At 46.7% G+C, this 18,645-nt stretch overlaps 1 protein-coding gene across 1 annotated transcript; it reads right to left on the bottom strand.

Annotated features, from left to right (window-relative positions):
- Positions 1-1,389: 1,389 nt before the first annotated feature.
- On the bottom strand, positions 1,390-18,306 carry LOC149353246 (uncharacterized). The gene is made up of 7 exons (XM_089575781.1): positions 18,234-18,306; positions 17,847-17,957; positions 16,581-16,772; positions 14,610-14,735; positions 2,746-2,963; positions 1,879-2,082; positions 1,390-1,536 (listed from the first exon to the last, which is right to left on the bottom strand). Exons 1-7 carry the CDS (start codon positions 18,304-18,306, stop codon positions 1,390-1,392), a joined length of 1,071 nt encoding a protein of 356 aa, XP_089431907.1.
- Between the last annotated feature and the right edge of the window lie 339 nt (positions 18,307-18,645).

Raw genomic sequence — 18,645 nt, 5'->3', positions numbered from 1 at the left:
GGTGGCGTGGCATTCGCGATATCGTGAACGTAAGCGTAATACCGCACTCGAAAAAGCATGTGCCTCGCTGTCGCGAATGGAGCCTCCTCTTCAATGTGGCGTCCTGGCGTTTATTAAGCTTTGAGACTCGCCGCGGCGACTGAGTGGCTCTAACGTTCGGGTGCTGATTCCAAGGTCGGGAGATCGAATCCCTGCCATGGCGTCCGCACTTCGATGAAGGCGATTTGCAAAAATTCCCGTGTGTTGTGCGTTGTCAGCGCACCTGCGGTGCTCTGAATTAATCCAGAGCCCTCCACCACGACTCTCCCTAATTGCTCATGCAATACCAATTGCCCATACCAATTAAGTTTTGAGCTTCAGGATAAATAGAACGCCGCGCTTCACTGTTTTCGAACCAAACTTATTATTCGTTGGCGAACACGGTAAAATGCCCCGCACTGAAGTAACGAATACTAGAAAAGTAGAAAAACAAAACAGAAGGCTACCGAAGATACAGCATGCTGCTTTGCGTGTTCGGCTGGCAGTGAAGTCCCCCCCCCCCCCCCCCCCCCCCTCGCCAATACCATTTCATAGGCAATCCCTACGAGATGCGTGCGTATGGCTCTCTTATAAGAAACAGCCGTGCACTGCGCATCTGATGCTCCGAGGGCAACGTACTTCGCATATGTCCAGGTAATGGTTCCAGAAAACGAAGGCCATTCCCTCTCTGTTCATTGCCTGGAAAGAAAAGAGAGTGCATATGTCACCTTCCACGCCGCCTCACAGCGGGTTTGGCAACAGAGGCCACACTGCCGCCTGCCAATCATCTATAAAGTGCGTGACAAAGAGCGAAGCGATAAAAAAAGAAGCAAAGGCTTCCTGCTGTCCGCTCTCGGTGACAGTTCTAGCACACAGTGGTCTCCCTCGCCACGATTCCTCGTGCTCTGCTTCTGTCTGCAGGTGGCAGCGCGCAAATAGGAATGAGAAGTTCCACCGGCATGTTCTCCTGTAGAGCTTCTGTCCTATGAGTAGGGGTGTGCGAATACTTTTTTTTTCGAAACCGAATGGAATACGAATAGTTTATATATCGAATTAGAATCGAATAATGAAAGAACCGAACTGGATATGAATCAAATATTTGTATGATCATTCGCTACTTGTGCAAATATTCGAAGAAGACGAATATCCATGCGAAACAGAGAAGAGCTAGCGGCGGCGCTGTAACTCTTGGAGTTAAAGCTGTAGCTATCGAAGGACGCAACAGTGATTTCAACTGCGAGGCACGATGCACGAAGTCAGCATTTTCACTCTGTGGTCGTCACTTCATGCGCCTCAGGAAATTACCCTTTGCTACTGACGACGACGGCGAACGAACTAGCGCCACATCTCATTTGATGACAGGGACGAGAGTTATGAGCCATGGCCTCCGATGTCAGGCATGAAAGCAGGGTTTGCTGGGCCTGGCTGAACCCAGTCACACGTCACCCAGTCTTGAAGGCCATATATTTCAGCACCGCGAGCGCGGCCACACAAATGCACCGCGTCGTGGCGCTGAACCTGCACACCAACCAAGGCAGAGCTGTACTACATCAGCGAAGGGGGCCCTGTTTTTGAAACACCCGTTGAAGAGAAGTATGACGTGCCCGATTCAAAAATTGCACCTGCTGTTCGAAAACCATTCGAACACTTTAGATTGCGTTCGATTTTTTTGGAATATTTTTGAATGTGCACTATTTCATTCGTTCAGCGAAACAAATAGGACGATATTCGATACAATATTCAAAAATTTAGAATATTCGCATAGCCCTACTTGGGAGGTTTTAAAGTTTCTTTGTCATGTGTAGACGTTTTCTCGCCTACACGGGTAGTGCACGGTGGAAAATTGCGCGGACAGCGTGCCTTGCAGGCGAGCCCCGCCTCGTAGAAGGCCTTGTCCGGAGGGATGTACTCCGTGTAGCGCAGCAGCGACACGGAGATCTTCATGGCATGCTCGGCGAGGGTCTCCTGACCCTGGCACGCAGATCGGGTGGCGTAATAGTTGCTGATGAGCAGCAGCTTGTCGAAGTCGCCAACGTCCTGACCGCTGGCCTCGAGGTTCTTCACCTGCACGAGTGGGTACAATTGCTGAGGACATCGCGAGCGTATACACATGCGAAAACGCGGCACCTTTTTTTTTTTGTCTTCTGTCACGCAGGCCTTTGTGTTCAAACATCGCCTGATCATTTTCTTTCCATTTGTAGCGAAAACTCAGACTAGAGAAAATATCACCACTTTTGTTACGCTGCAGCGACCTTGCGATTTTTTGTTCCGATTAGGTTGTAGCTGGGCGACACAGGCACAAAACCATTGGTTAAAAACCCTGCACAGAGTCTCGAGTCGGCTACAAACCTTTCCTTTGCGTGCGTTGTACATTAGCACCGAACACTCTACACACCTTGTGATGCTGTCCGCATGGTGCCTCACTTCGATAGTCTACATGAACATCTCTGCACGCACATCGCACTGGGCTCAAAGAGCGGTTGACGCACTTCTCGCCCTCTGCGGCCACCATGCGAGCACTAGTGCGCCCGGCTACCTAGCTGGGCCTTACCGACACTGTCTCGCCCCATCAGTCTCTCCTCCTCTACCCTTTACAGCCCCGGATAAAGGGTGTCTACAGTAAAGTTTCCAGCATCACCATCGAACTCATACGCTGCGCATAGGCAATTGCTGGAGCTTTCCAGTCCCCGAGTAGGTTTATGGAGCGCAGTTCCCCTCCCTGCTTACGAGGTCATGGAGGACGTCCCTGAGCTCGGACCAGGTTCGGTAGGCCTGCGCACCGTAGAGGCCCGGCAGCGCGAACACGCTGGCAGCGATGTGCCGGTAGATGTTCAGGTTCTGCGACAGGGCCGGCGCTCCGTAGTCGGCGTACAGGCGCAGGGCGTCCAGCGGCGACCCGTCGCGGATCCGCTGGCTGGCGCACATACCACGTACTTGTGCAGCACCTGCGGGACACCGGGGGCACTGCGCATGCGTGCTGCGAAGTGCCCTCTGGGACTACAGTCCTCGAGCGCGCCTCTTCAGCATCAACCATCGGTCGTAACCACGAAGCACCCAAATTTTACTCGTTGTGAAAGAGATACTGAAGCTTTATATGTGAAGCCCTCTCACCGCCGCTTGTTTGCGGATCTTGGATTGCGGACTTCCCTAGGTAACACGCCGTTCGAATTTATTCCAAATTCTATATTCCCCAGCACTCCTTCTGGCTGACACCACGATAAACGGTGCCAATTCGCACTCCTGGCATAAACAAACCATATGATATGTGGTCCATTTGCATCTAGACTCGTCCCACATGAGCGTACACGTAGCCAAACTCAGTATATCTGCATGCACATACCGGAGACGATGTTTTGGCCAGCGGCTCTCATGATGCCTGCAATTGGCAACAATCACAACTTTATAACGATTAGAAAAAAAGAAAGTATTTATTTATCTTTTACACTTTGGGAGAACCTCTTGGGCAGTTTTGGTTATACTCATAGGGCGCCTTCCTCTGTGTACCAAATTAGTCAAAGTGCGAGAAGCTGCTGTTTAAGCATGCGGCGAAACCAGAGGATGTTTACTAAAAGCTACGCGGGAAGTGAGGTGAACAGCGGTGAAGAATTTATTTCGGGTAAGGAAAAAGAACGCAAATTCTAACACCTCTTTTTTATTGCTGATCTCGACACATACCTTGTAAACTTACGCAACGCGAATATTTTAGTGCGATGTTCATAGCGTGTGTTTGTTCTTTGCGTTAGTAAGGCTCGTAAAACATATGTGTTCATTCCAAAACCGTTAAACTTTTAAAACTATTAAAGCCTGCTGCCACGTTTGACGGAGCCAGTCAGGCTAAACACATGCTTTCGCACGTCTACTCAGTTTAAGTGCATTAAAAGCTAACCATTTTTTATTCTCTACGTATTGTGGGCGGAGGCTGGAGAATGGACGCGCTGTTCGTGATCGAATTTTCGGAAATATCTTTTTTAACAAAGGGTGGTAATTCCTTTGAAAAAAAAGTTGAAACATTGCCGCTTAGTTTGACGCAAGTATGTAGCTCACGCGGAAAGTAAATGATGTGTCAATAGCGTGTGCAGTGCCACTTTACCATGAAAATCTAGTAGAGATAATGTTGTACTTTTCTATTTACTTACTTTGCTTCTTAATGTAGCAACCACATTCGTTGAAAGAGCAGTTTGCGTGACTGAAATGCCGGTCACGGTAGAAACACCTTTAGAATACTCGATTTTTGATTTTTGCGATTTGTGATTTCGCGTGCTCCCTCCGTCGACCATACTGCGCATGCGCGAGGAGCGAGTGACGTCACTGTGCACAGCTGGCGCGCCCCGCCGCGCGCGCTCGCCGCTGCGCGCTCACGCTATGTATATCCTGGCATAGCAGAGATAAGCCACTGTCATATTTTTCTTTTTTTATTTCTCCCAGTAATTCTGTCCGTTTTTTAAAACGTATTTAAAAATGAGGGAGACAGGAAACTGCACCAGGATAGATGAGAAACAGGTAGGTGCAGGTGATAAGATGAAGAAGCAGTGAAATTAAAATGTAATTAAATACGATTGGTTTGGTTTATTGGGGTTCATCGAAATTCAGCCACCGCGGCCTGGTTCGATCCCGGCCGTGGTGGCTGAATTTCGATGAAGGCGAAATTCTAGAGGCCCGTGTGCTGTGCGATGTCAGTGCGCGTTAAAGAACCCCAGGTGGTCGAAATTTCCGGAGCCCTTCACTACGGCGTCCCTCATAGCCTTAGTTGCTTTCGGACAATAAACCCCAATAAACCAAACCAACCGTATTTAATTACATTTTAATTTCACTGCTTCTTCATCTTATCACCACCTACCTGTTTCTCATCTATCCTGGTACAGTTTCCTGTCTCTCTCATTTTTTATATACCCCCTCTGCTTCCTGAAGCCCATTTATTTCCTGCTTTTGGTATCATTTTCTTTCAGAGGCATTTTGGTGCATTTACTCCTACCAAATTTTAAAACCCTTTCTGCAGAAGTTATGACTGCGGAAAAGACTCTACTAGAGAAAAAAAACTCATTAGGTGCCAAGGATGATATTTGCAATCTCTATGTAAGGTTAATGGGCATGACAAAAGAAAATCTGTACAACAAAATTAAACACTTATCACCAAGATAACTTCTTATATTCTAATGAATGTTAGCGTTCAGAGTAATTAATCGTTTACAAGCATCTCGAATAAAAAAAATTAATCATTTACTGTGTGACTTGTGTGAACCATTGTGCGACTTTTAGTTCCATTTTACATGGCGTCCTTGCCCCCGCATACCAACACCCTTCACGCATCATTCTTGGCCGCGCACTCCTTCTTGCTCCCGATGCCCTGTTCCTGTCACATGCTCCATAAATCTCTACCCGCCGTTCCTTTACGAATTTCTTTAGGGTACTATACCTTGGTCGCATGTTGTAGACCTGTTCGTCTGTGTCTGAAGGAAAAAGCCACTCTTGTAAAAAGTTTATTTCTTTGTGCACTCTTTTAACCGTACCGGAAACAATGCGCGCTCATGTAAATTTCCTTCATGCTCAGCTTTGCCTTCCATTGAGAGGCTAAGCTTTTACAAGAATCTGATGAGGAGCATTGTCGTTTTCATGAGGCATTGGTGTAAGCCCCGACGGCGTCTTTGAATCATTAATTTAGCTAGTCATTTGCCAACAAAAGGTAGCGAAGCAAAAGAGCGCCAGGGTCATCTAATGTCTCCACTGCGCTGATGGAAAGAAGCAGGCAAGAAAGAAGAAGACTTCAGAGGGCGCATCCTGCTGAAGGTAGACGCCATTAGGAGTAGGCAAAACACGCACGACAAAGAACAGGAAGGCGCGGAAGCTTTCTAGACGCGCACCAACAACTGTTGTCAGAACCTCGCGGACAGGAAACGGCGCGCTAGGAAATAAGAAACGGAAGCCGCGGACAGCAATCTGCGCTACAGCGAGTTGTCAGCGATGCTGCATCACCGGAAGAGACTTCCACGTAGAGCGGGCGTCGTTGTCACCGGCTCTCGCCTTAGGTTGGGCTGTGACGGGGGAAGCCAACGAGGGCTATGTCACTTCGCAGCGCGCCCAATGGGAAGCCATGGCGTGTCCACGCGAGAAGACCCGAGCAAAACGCATGCGGCATTTCGACGACGCCTCTTTGCTATTAAGGCACAGGGAGTACCAAAAATCCAAAAGAGGTAGAGCTTGTGTGACGTAGGATGAAAGAGAGACCATCTAGATACCGGTGGCAGACGTCGGGGATGGCAGAGAGAGAGATAACTGTTATTAAACACGAGGATTCCAGCGGCCCATGCTCGTTAACTGCCGCTGCGCTGGGGGAGTGCAGTGGAGGCTTGAAGGAAAGGCAGCAAAGCTAAACTAGTGATGCACTGTTAGGTTGAACGTAATATGTGAAAAAATGTATTTAAAATTATTATAAAATGAAGAGAAAATTTTGTGAAATGACAGTTGCAGTTAAGGCGGATGGTTTATTCCGACGCACTGCGGCGGCATATTATGAGCTGTTGCAGGCCATTGTCATCTTACGGAAATTACAGTCCCGACACATGTTTATAGTTCGCAGCAGTGTCTCTGGAGTGGATGGCTATGCGTGTAGTAGGATTGAATAATATGAAGATTTTAACCTGGCTTCAAGATATTTTACTAGTGAAATCCCGGTCTTCCTAACTTTAGATTGTACAGCACGTTTCACTTGCCATGGAAGATTAGCTCATTTGTCTTCATTTAATTGTCCTGTCTTTAGCTAATGAGCTATTCTTAATTTATTGCTTGAATTTTTAAAGTAGAATAACTTTCGTTTAGATGCTCCGATTTCAATAATTCTTTGACATTGGTCTCTGGAACGCATGAGAAAGATTAATCGGCACCGAGGAAAACATCGCGGAAAACATCGGAAAACATCACTAAATATCTGGACAGAACAAATCGACGGTTATCTTCTTTACTTAAATGTTTAGATGATTCGTTTCCGTCTCAAACCAGCATAATTATGCGAAGGTGAGTGCTGTGGTAAAGGGCTCCAAACTACTAGGACCACAATTTTCTGAGAAATGCGCTGTCTTTAAAAGGCAGTGGATTCTTAGCGCAAGTTGAAGCCCCGAAACCGAACTATATTAAAGAGGAACGCTGTAGTTGTTCGTGTTCGTTCAAGAAAAAGAAAACGCGGTGACTGACACGCATAGTAGTGGCCTTAACACATTTTCTCCCAGAATTTCGCGCTGGGAGCCCGTGTGTGATGAGCCATTAGCTCAGGACTGAAAATTAGACAGGAACCTTTAACGACAGAGTAAAGAGCAACGGTCGTAGCTTTTACATGCGGGTGAATATACAGGGCGTTTCACTTAAGCCTTTACGCAGTGTCTGAATAGAGACTTATTGAGTTAGAAGAGCGCTTTTTTCGGCAATGCATTGTCAGCGTATAGTACATCGAAATAAAGCTAAGACGGGCTAACTAGCAGGCTGGTTGATCAATACTGAATGGTTACCTTTTTAAATATTACTTTTAGGCTCTTTAACTACTGAGACGAGTCTAGCCCACTTTAAATAGTATCTATGTCAGTTTTTAGAATTTCAGAAACGCGGCTACCATCGCCGCTGTGACCCAACAAAATTTAGCTGTTTCGGCGAGTTACGTCCACTGGTGGTGGCGGTGTGACGCTTTTATTAGAACCTTCTTTCTATTACGCTTTCAATAGGTCCTGGGCCAAGGCGACGAGGGCACGTTGCAGCTTCAGATCCAGGGAGGCGAGCCAGATGGGCCACGGTGAGGATAGGGGGAAGGGATAGGCGGGGGACTGGAAGGCTGCGTGGCACAGTGCAAGGCAGTGTTCTATGTCTGCATATGTGTGTGGACAGTTTGTGCACTGAGGTGTGGAAGTGTACTGGTATAGATAAAGTTTGGCTGGCGTATGTAGGAGATAAAACTCTATTCGGCTAAGAATGCGAGCTTCACGGAACGATATGGGTGTGGCGGTGGTAAATCAGCTAAGTCCAATTTTGCTCCGTGTAGTATTCGTCGACAGTACGTTTGTAAGCCCTGACCGCCTGCTCCGTCGGTGGGCTTGTCCATGGGATCCCCGGCGCCCGGGTGTCCAGTGGAGAAATCGCTTTGCCTGCAGGGTTGTCGAAAGCGCATGTATTTTGGCGCGATGTAGGTATTATTTAATGGGCCACACCGCCGAGGGTGAGCGCCTTTTTAAAATTAAAAATTGATATGTATATCGTTTACGGTGGGCTATACACGCCTTTCAATAGTTAAGGAGCCTAACAGCAACAGTTAAAAGTTTAACTATTAATTATAAGTTAACCAACCTACTAGTTAGCACATCTTAGCTGTATTCCGATGTAGTACAACGCTGAAAATGCTATGCTGAAAAAAGCGCTCTTTTATCTAAAAAAACTATTTTTAAAAATTGTGTAAAATCTTAGGTGAAACACCCTATATATAATGGATAGTGCTGTTAGGCTTTAATTGCGAACAGTGTGGACACCAGTGAAAAAGAATAGTGGAGTTGTAATGGGTCTTAGAATTTTTTTTATGTGAGTACCCGCAGTTCTGCCTCCACACGACGGGTTCGGCATAACACCATGTCACCGCCCATCCTGCCTTATTAATTCTGGTGGCGCGCTGTTGACAAAACTGAAAAAGCGAGCAACTGCCAGCATTCTGGAAACTGAATGTTTTCACTTTGATAGATGAATGTCCTTGAATAGTACTGTCATCTGAAGGTAGAACTTTAATCTTGAATTCATTAAGCGCGCCAAGAGTTCCAGCGTAGCTACAGATGTTTCTCGAGGCCGAGTAATGGATGTCCATAACTGTGAGTTGGCACTCAGCCTATAGCACTTCTTGGACGTCATCCATCATGGCACCCAGTTTATAGCGTCGCAATTTAATCTTTTTAGCGTGAAACTCAAGCTTTCCCAAAAGGGCTCTCAGTATATATTCCCGAGTCCTGGCAACGCAGTCTTCTATCATTAGAAGCTGCGGGAATTGCAGCAGATGACAAAACCACTGAACATCAAAGAAAAGCAGTGTAAATATGACTACCGGAGGTATGAAGAAATGAAAAAGCTTTGAGAGTGCCAATCTATTTCTGGCTGTCCCTCTACCGTGAATTCCCACTTTAAAACAGTAATTTTTCCTTTTACAAAAGTAACAAAACTTTGTCTATTGTCTTTCCCAGCCTTTTCGTGGGTGTATTGCTGCACTATTATTTTATTTTTTTTTTCAAAATTTACAGACAAAGTTTTGCAAAACTGTCCGATATTAGGATATGCGCAGAGAGCCAGAACTAAAAAAAAGAACACAGTGAAGGGAACGGTTGCTCAGCACAGGCACTACGCCCGTTATTGCAGGCAGTGCCGTCTCTGTGACAACTATGAGGATGAAAAGCGGACTTTGCTCACGGTTGCATTCTTCAACCTATATATATATATATAACCTATATATATATATATATATATATATATATATATATATATATATATATATATATATATATATATATATATATATATATATATATATATATATATATATATAGGTTGAAGAATGCAACCAAACGAACCCGCGGTTCGCGGTACTGTAGGACCTTCTCAGAGCAGCATGAGAGTGTCGTTCTAGTTTAGCGGCGGCGATCTGCGCAAGAAGGCCCGAGTATTGAAACTCCGCTACACCCCCTTAGTCTAGGAGAGCATTATAGCTGCAATGAGAGACCGCCTTGCCTGTTTATTTTAGGTTGCGTTGTGGTAAATGAAGGCCAGAGAACTGTCTCACACCGGACTGTGAGAAACCTGAACTACGCCTCGAGGAATGAGATGAGAAGGAGCAAAAGCAGATTGAAAGAAATGAGTGCGTGCCACGCACAGTTTAAGGAAAGCGTGGGTAGCTTGAGCTGGCTTTGTAAACTTGGCATTGGTTGGTTTATTGGTTTATTGGGGTTTAACGTCCCAAAGCGACTAAGGCTATGAGAGACGCTGTAGTGAAGGGTTCCGGAAACTTCGACCACCTGGAGTTCTTTAACGTGCACTGACATCGCACAGCACACGGGCCTCTAGAATTCCGCCTTCAAGAAATTCAGCCGCCGCGGCCGGGATCGAACCCGCGTCTTTCGGGTCAGCAGCCGAGCGCCGTAACCACTGAACCACCGCGGCGGGGCAAAACTTGGCATTGGTGCATTTAAGCTATCGTGCCTGATTCCGAGTTATTTTGGCATGGATGAGCAATAAACCTTGTCAGGAAGGCAGAACCTCAGGACAGCATTACCTCACAGCTTGCCTGGCAGCTAGAATTTCGACTTCTCCTCAAACAAGCTGTGCGCAACACATGAGAAATTGGCTGTCATGCGCTTTGTTTTAACACAATAGCCTTAAGGGCCTCGTGTCGCCGGTGTCGGCGTCGGCGGCGTTGGCCGTGAGCGGGAAATCCCAGAAGCATTAATAAATAATACCGAGTAGGAAATGGGTCGAGTTGGGAAATCGAACCAAAGCCTTCGGAGTGCGCTAACCACTCCGCCAACTGTATGGTTTGGAATAAACACAGGCACGTCTAGTGAATATGGTGTTTTAGAAGGGTGCTTTAGAGACATGTGCTGTGGTGTATATTAGTAATTACGAGCATGGAAATTACAGAACTCGCAGTTATGCGAGTAGCAAAAGTACGTTTCCGCTACTTTTCCTCTTCGCTTGGTTCGCACATATCGCCATCAGGCGGCGCCCACTAAGACCTCCTCCTCGCAATGTACGCCACTGCCCCAACAGACAGCGCGCGACGGCAGCGCCTCCCGCTCGTCTCGTTCGGGCGCAGTGGGGCCGTGTGGGGGCGCAGGAATCACGCGGTGAGCGGCGAACAACGCAGCGCACATCCCAGGCGCGTTCACCACGAAACTTGCGGCTTGCTGCCCGTTCGTACAGCGCGGAAGCTATGCTGACGTTCGTGGCATTGGGTTTGTCGAGAACGATGTGCCGACGAACTACGACTGCAACTTGAGCTTAGGTGAGAAGTGAGAAAGACAAGGAATGAGAAGAGGAAAAAGAAGGCGCTATCGCGTCACTAAAGGTGCAGCTTAAGAGTCCTAACTTTATTGATTGTAGTATCTACGGCAGCTTTTATGCTTAAGACTACAGGAAAAGAAATTTTTTGAGCAGAAATTGGCGGGCACTGTCGCAGTCGGCAGCGTTCGTTTTAACGGTCCAGATAATTTTCTTCTCACGGGAGGTTTTCCTGTTCTCAGAAGCTACGATTCTTCGAAAAACTGCTAAATTTGTTAGCCGTGTCAGCAGTCCTTGTTAAAGGCCTTAAGCTGCTTTCATCTTCACCGAGGGACCAAGTTTTCGAGCCAGCAAATGGTTAGTTTCATTAATGAGGCCAAGAAGTTTTACAGTTGTAGAGGGTATGCAACGAGAGCGAGCTAAAGCAGCGCCCTACTTGGCTTAAGAGATCTAACTCTTTGGCATGGCCACCGCAGGGAACACGTTTACGCGTGCTTCACACCTTTAATGTCCAACTCTCGGGCTGCATCACAGAGTAGGGGTTCGCATTGCTGCAAGCCGGAACCACTCACATTTATGGCCCCAGGTCACAGTGCTGCTGCTGCCGTGCAGAGAGTTGCACTTGACTGCCGGTAGTAGAAGCTTGCCCATGACATTTAATTGTTACGACAACAATAATTCCGCCATCTTACTTCACAATCAACAGCACGAAGCCTGTTTCCGCTTATAGTAGGCGCATGCGCAAGAATGAGAGAAGTGGGCATTTCTAGTGTTCCGGAGGAAAACGGCGAATACTGTCGGGCCGTATTGTCGGGCCGTATTTCGTTGTTCATGACTGGCTGCCTATTGAGCCAGTGCCTAGCGGTTCCTTTGTGATTAACTACTCACAGACCACTTCATATTTCAACAGTTGAATCCGCTTCAATTAGACACACAAATGGGCATTCCTTCAGGTCGGCTTTTCCGACAACCTGACTGCAGAGTTGGCCAGGCCTTGCGATGACGACGCGCATGTTAGCTGGAAACCTTAGCTGGAATAAACATGTATCAAACGTATGCTCCTCAGTATTTCGTAAACTCTGCTTTCTTAGACATAAACTAAAACTTGCCCCACCTGAACTTAAAAAATTAACCTACTTTTCGATAATAAGACCATCACTAGAATATGCGTGCACCGTCTGGGATCCCTACACTAAACGTAACATCGAGGCCCTTGAAATGATTCAACGCAAAGCCGTCCGTTTTATTTTTTCAAAGTATCGTGTAACTGACTCACCAACGACCCTCATGCGAACTCACGGTATTGAAACACTACAGCTGCGGCGGAAAATTCAAAGACTGAAACTACTTTTCTTACTAAAAAACCATAAACTGTCTATGAATGCAGACCCCTTCCTCAAACCTAACACTACGCGCCAAACACGAAATCATCATACACAATCATTAACCCCTTACAGTGCTAGGATTAACGCCTTTAAATACTCATTTTTTCCACGCACCATTGAGGAGTGGAACAGGTGTCCGCCAGATCTCTTAACCAGAGCTGATTCTTTTGACTCTATGTTTTCTTCACAGCATTTAATTTGAGAGCCATTTATTTCTGCGTTTACTTTTTGTATTTTGCATCTGAGCCTTGTATTTATTGCTGTATTTTGTGTTACAACTTGTATTTAACATTTTTCAATTTTGCTAATCCTGTTCTTTTTTGCATATATTATGTATTCGCCCCTCCTGCTTGGGCCTACTGTAGGCCTGCAGTATGTTCTAAATAATAAATAATAATAATAATAATGTTACGGTCGAGCAACACCGCAATGAACTCTCGCCGAATTCCACCACTGCAGATGCACACATAGCTGATCTCTTCCTTGGTAGGAGTGCTTCATTTATTCGCACAGGACGTGCTGAGTGATCCGATATTTTGTGGTGAGCCTCGAGCACGACTGAAGTGTCTTAAATTTTGTCGATACTCCTCCTGGCTGTTGAACGTGTTGTGGCATTTTGATCTGTTGGCTATAAATTCCTGAGCTCTCTGAGCTGGCCAGTTTCATGACGATTGTGCGCGGACGCAGATTGCCCGAGCGCTCCTGCAAACAAAATAAAGGAACAATTATTGAGTATTGCAAAAAATTTTTTCTGAACGCGCACGTGCACGTAAAATATCCCCTTTCATGTCTCACTAGTTAGTTTCATCCAAATGTATCGAACTTGCTAAGCAGCAGAGATGCTTTCCATTAAATCAGAAAGCTATTAACCAGGGCAAGGCAGGTTATGCATGCTTGCAGGTTGTAACTGAACTTACCCTCAAATTTAAGCGCCGCTCGCGCAAGCTGAGCTGAACTTTCGATCTCTAATCATTAATTTGTGTGACGAAGCCCTGCACTTTTGCCTGTAAAACGACACTCACCACGAGTGGCCAGTCGCCTCGCAAGTGCGAGGCCCTCCACGTAACAGGCGGCCATGGCACTGACCGGCTCGTTCAGTGGAACGGCGGACCGCCAGGTATTTGTCACGGGCGAGTAATGTTCAACTTCGGCTGTCGTGGTTCTTCCTGCGTTCAGTAAAAAGTAATGATTAAACGGCATTGTAGAGAGTCTTCAACTGTAGAAAGTTATACAAGTCAGTGCGTCACTTGATTCTTTTTTTTTTATGTGCGTGAAGTAGAACACTAATAGGGGGCAGTATTGAGGCTGAGTACTGACCGTGTTCAGCCCTGTTTTTTAAAGCAGTCATGACTTCTTGGCGGTCATGTTTCTCTTGCCAGCTGAATAGGTCGAGAACTACGGCTCCATAGCCGTTCATTTAGGCAGGAAGTTGAATCTGTTGTTTTATTTATTAAAACTTCAACAGCCAAACTTCAGCAACCTGAGAGCCGGAAATATATTATGTTGTAAAAGATATATGAAGAAAGCTTTCCGCACTGCATACGAAGACCTCTGGAATAATAGAGATTCCCGCCGCCAAAAGACAAAAAAGTGATCTTTCGACGCTGCGCTTAGCGCCTGCTTCTGTAGTTTTTCCACTAGGCAAACTTTCCCAGCTGCATTTTTGCGTGCAATTAGTGCCTCTGAAATCAAGTTTATGGCTTCTAATTGCTGATTTATTTCTTTTTGTTACCCTCATCCTCTTTATTCGCTAATATTTATTCTTACTGACGATTCTGACCTCAGAAATAAACGTGTGTGTGTGTGTGTGTGGGGGGGGGGGTGTTCTAGTAGCAGCCATATGCATATGGCGTTGAAATCTGTGCTAAGCAGTCCTTGGGTTTCTTAAAAATGAGGGCAGCCCTGCGCCTATGCATTACACCTGCTATCTGAGTGTCCAGCAGCAAAGCGTCGTAATTAACTGCCGATTGATTGATTGATTGATTGATTGATTGCTTGATTCATTGATAGAAGGAAAACAAAACGTTTTATTTCGTGAAAAGATTGGATTCTTCCACTCTGGACTTAAGCTTTCTGCAGAAACCACATTTGCCGAGCAAATGCAACTGGACAGGCAAGTATCTAAGTGGTAAAACGCAGATTCAAGCAGTTCCTTTGCTCGTAAAAGAAGCTGAGGAGACGCGGAGAGAGAGAGGTGTGCACCATTGAATCCGCCGATGACGTAAAGGTCTCCGTACAGCTGTGCCACAGCGAAAGTGCTGCGGCCCATGCACATAGGCGCCATGGTCTGCCAGGAGGACGGGGCTTTGTCCTTCTCGCTGGCGATCACTGCGCAGGGCGTGCAAGTCAGCAGACCACAAGTTTAGGCTGCGGGGAGAAACACATTGATATTGCCTTGTGCCTACCGACAGCCCATAGGCGACGAAGAGAGAAAATAAATTTCTTGCCTGGCTGGCGCACGCAATGAGTGCAAAACAATTCTACTCCCTTTGAGACTTGCGTCAACTGGAGAGACCTCAAATTGACAGAAAAAACTCACCAATGGATAGGCATCTAAAACTTCGACGTTGGATGCGTAGTTGAAAAAAAAAATAATGGTGGCATAAGGGAGATGCTACCGTGTAGTGGCCCTATTTAACAGGCGTTAATGCAGTGTAAGAGAGCTCTTGAAACTGCAGCCATTTCAGCCTTCCTCTCAAATGTTCTCGTATTGGCTCCCACCACGACGCCGAACACTGAAGGCAATTTATTCGTATTAGTGCGTCGCGTTTCGATTTTCTTCCGTAGTAACATATGAATTTACAGCAATAACGTTACTGCTGCTTTCCAGGATTCAAAGAAAACGAAATTCGGTATTCACTTGCGATATCTTTCTTGAGCCTATACTGGGGTCTATTCAGCGCTCTTCCGCCGGCCTGAGACTCATATGCAACGGGACTAGGGCTGAGGGAAAGGACACCATGTTTTTTTTTCACTATATTTGAATTAAATGACCGGGCTTCTATTTTCGCGGGACAAAGATAAAAATGTCCAGCTTGCTGCGGCCGTTGCTGAGCAAAGTCTCTCATGTTTCTCTGAACTTGTCAAGAGGGACTATTTCTCCAAGACAGACCATCTAACTACCGGTAAACAGGATTCGCAGATTGAGGAGCCAGAGGTGCATGCAAGACACGGATAGATTCATGATGCTCACTGTGTTTTGAAGCGGTAGAGTACATTTTTCTGTCTGCAGAACTCTGTAAAGTAATATCTGTCCTTGGTACTCCAAAGTTCTCGTTGCCCGAAGCGCCTTTGTTTTTTAGTCGGCAAGATTGTGCTACTTCGGAAACCATCACCACCTTTTCAAGGACATGCACTGATGCTTACCACACTTTCCTTGCAAGGGCATATAGAGGGTATGAAGTGTTAAGGGCCTTTATGCTGGAATTTATTACCCTCGTATAATTATGTTATCTTACCAACAGAGATAACAATCAGACCAATGGATAGAGATCAACAAAGATAGAGATCATACGAATAGAGATGGGAGGCTGACGGGAAACAAGCCTCTCCCAGACAGCTTGCCCAGCCAACTGTCCCTGGTGGGTTTATTTTGGTAGGAAGAACCCAGCGGCACATAAAAAACATTCATGGAAAGCGATACAGAATTCGTCAAACTTTAATATACAAGGGGTATTAATAATGCCTTAACATAAACAAACTACAATGACAAAAACAGTCAGACAGTAACATAAAATCTTGCGAATATAGGAAGCATTCAAAATGATGTTGTGCGTATGATGAGAAATAAAGGTACAGATAAATAAATTGAAGTTATTCGATTCGAAGGCGTTAAAAAGGGAAGGTAACTTGTAACAAACGCTTTTGTCGGGTATAAAGGCGAGTAGTATAAACTATCCAACTATTCTAGGCTGTTTTTCAGAGAATTTAGAAGTTACGGATTACAGAGCATATGACATCAAATATTGTCGTTCTAAGAACATCCGCTAACATACCGACAACAAAAAGACGTCAGACTCGCCGATCTACACCGATGGCAGGAATACAACTTGAATATGAATGGGCGGGCAATAAAGGATGATGTTTTTCGTGGACTCTTTTAGGGAACTTGCACAGCGTTCGTGGTTTCCCGAGAGGGAAGAACACGCCCGTGCGCTCCCTCTCTATCCTCACTGGTGCTGAGGCGGCAGAGGCCGTTGTATCCGCCGACGACGTAGATGCGCCCCGCCATCGCCGCCATCTGGTGGTTGCAGCGGGGTCCCGGCATCTGCTGCACCAGGCACCACGAGTTGGACGAAGGCGTGTACTCCTCCACGCTGCTCAGAATCACGAGGCCGTCGAAGCCGCCGCTCGCGTACAGCTTCCCTGCGTCGAACGGGCAGCGACACAGTGAGGGCGTGAGGACTGCTTCGCTTCAGACTTGCTCTCGCGACGACTCAGACTACACTGGATAAGTGCAGAGGTACGCGTGACATTTTTAAATCTGCATGCTTTGAAGCCATGTGCCTAACTGGAAGTTGGGGTTCTACAGTTATCCCGGAGTGCCCCACTTCGAACTCGACCACGGCAGCCGCGTTTCGATGGATGTGAAACGGAAAAGGCGCCCGTGTGCCGTTTAATGTCAGTGCACGTTAAAGATCCCCAGGCGTTCGATATAACTGCGGCGCCATCCACTACGGCACCCCTTTCTGTTTTACTTCATTCACTCCCACCTTCACCCCTTTCCTTACGGCGCGGTTGAGGTCTCCACAGAATAGTAACACGGTTACTACGCCATTTCTCTTCCTCAAAAATCACTTTTTTTACAGCGATAACAACATTCCAATCGATGGCGTGGGAAAGGCGTGCTAGACGAGAGGAATACCGCAGTAGATGAACCTCAGGGCTTGTGCAGCTTTATTACGTGTAGAGGATGGATGCGGTGGTGGTCGACAGAAACAAGATGTAGCTGTGGGCAAGCAATTACGCCCCCAAATTTTGTGACAGATTCTTGATATGGCTGTCATGGCTTGTGGTAGCAATATCTCACGACGAATTTTAGTTACAACTAAGTGTGGAACATGGATCGGGATTTATCAGAGCCGCTACGACCGTAGCGAAATTTAGCGCAAGTCGTTGGCCTTGGCTGCTGTGTCGTGCAACGCAGAGCGCGGCAAACTCTTAGCTTTACTTTGACAAACGTTCTGAAATAATGCAAATCCTCAATCCTGTGCACACAACTTCGATAGCAAGAGCCATACGTGGCATGCAAATAACTTCCACAGCTTACTAGAGTCACACCTTCACTTAGAAAGGACGCAAAAGAGCGGAAACGCCGGGATATACCGTATATCGTTTAAGCATTGAGGTACTTCTCGAGTAGGTTCTTTAGGGTGCGCGCGAGAAAAATAGGTGTGAGCGGAGTCTGTCGTTCAGACAGTAACATTGGTTCACACCTACCTCTGAATGCGCAGGCTGCACCGCCGCTGCGCGCCCTGCTCATCGAACACACCGTAGTCCACTGGTTGGAGACGGGGTTGTACCGCTCCACACTGGCAGTGCGACCGGTGTCTGCATCAAGGAGCCCCAAATGACAATGACATTTCATAAAAATGTAAACAATGAACAAACGCTGTATTAAAAATGTAATCCCTATAGTTAGTCTACTCGCTCAATACCAAAAGTACTAAAGATTTATCGAGTTCAGGAATGACGAATTCTCCCATATAAGGCAAGCCCACGACCATGTTCTTAGGGCACGCACGAATGGAATAAACATTGCCGGTTCCTCCCAAAGCCTAGCAAATTAGAGCTCACGCAAAAACGCTCGACAGCGCGAACGCATACCGTCGCGTCCCCCGATGGCGTAGACGTAGTTGTCCAGGGACGCGACGGCTACATAGCCGCGGGCCGTGTGCATGGCCGAGCAGGGACCCCGCACACACAGCTCGGTGTCGAAGCGTTCGCAGGAGCGCAGGTACGAGCTTCCCCGCATTCCGCCCACCACGTAGAGAAACTTGCCCACCATCGCTGCGCCGTGGTACGCCCTGGAAATGATCAGGAGTTTACCGCTCTCACATTGCACACCCTGCCTTGCAGCCATTGCTTGGGCTCGTTTTATTATAGGTGACAAATGTAACGTGGACAAAACTATCCAAATGTGTCCTGTAAAACAATATTTCAGTTGTGGGAGATTAGTTACTAAAGCCGATGGTCTTCATTTCAAAGGCGCGTAAGCCCGGTTGTCGGAGGCGCTAAT

This window comes from Amblyomma mixtum, chromosome 3 (genome assembly GCF_055824585.1).
Source record: "Amblyomma mixtum isolate Tamu chromosome 3, ASM5582458v1, whole genome shotgun sequence".
Classification (NCBI taxonomy): domain Eukaryota; kingdom Metazoa; phylum Arthropoda; class Arachnida; order Ixodida; family Ixodidae; genus Amblyomma; species Amblyomma mixtum.
This window is presented reverse-complemented; position numbering and strand designations above follow the sequence as displayed.

Coding starts and splice junctions, on each gene's coding strand:
- LOC149353246 (XM_089575781.1), bottom strand. CDS start 18,306: ATGCACACGGCCCGCGGCTATGTAGCCGTCGCGTCCCTGGACAACTAC. Junction 14,736..16,580: donor CCTCTGCCGCCTCAGCACCA/GTGAGGATAGAG, acceptor CGCCCTGCGCAG/TGATCGCCAGCGAGAAGGAC. Junction 2,083..2,745: donor GGGACGTCCTCCATGACCTC/GTAAGCAGGGAG, acceptor CCACTCGTGCAG/GTGAAGAACCTCGAGGCCAG.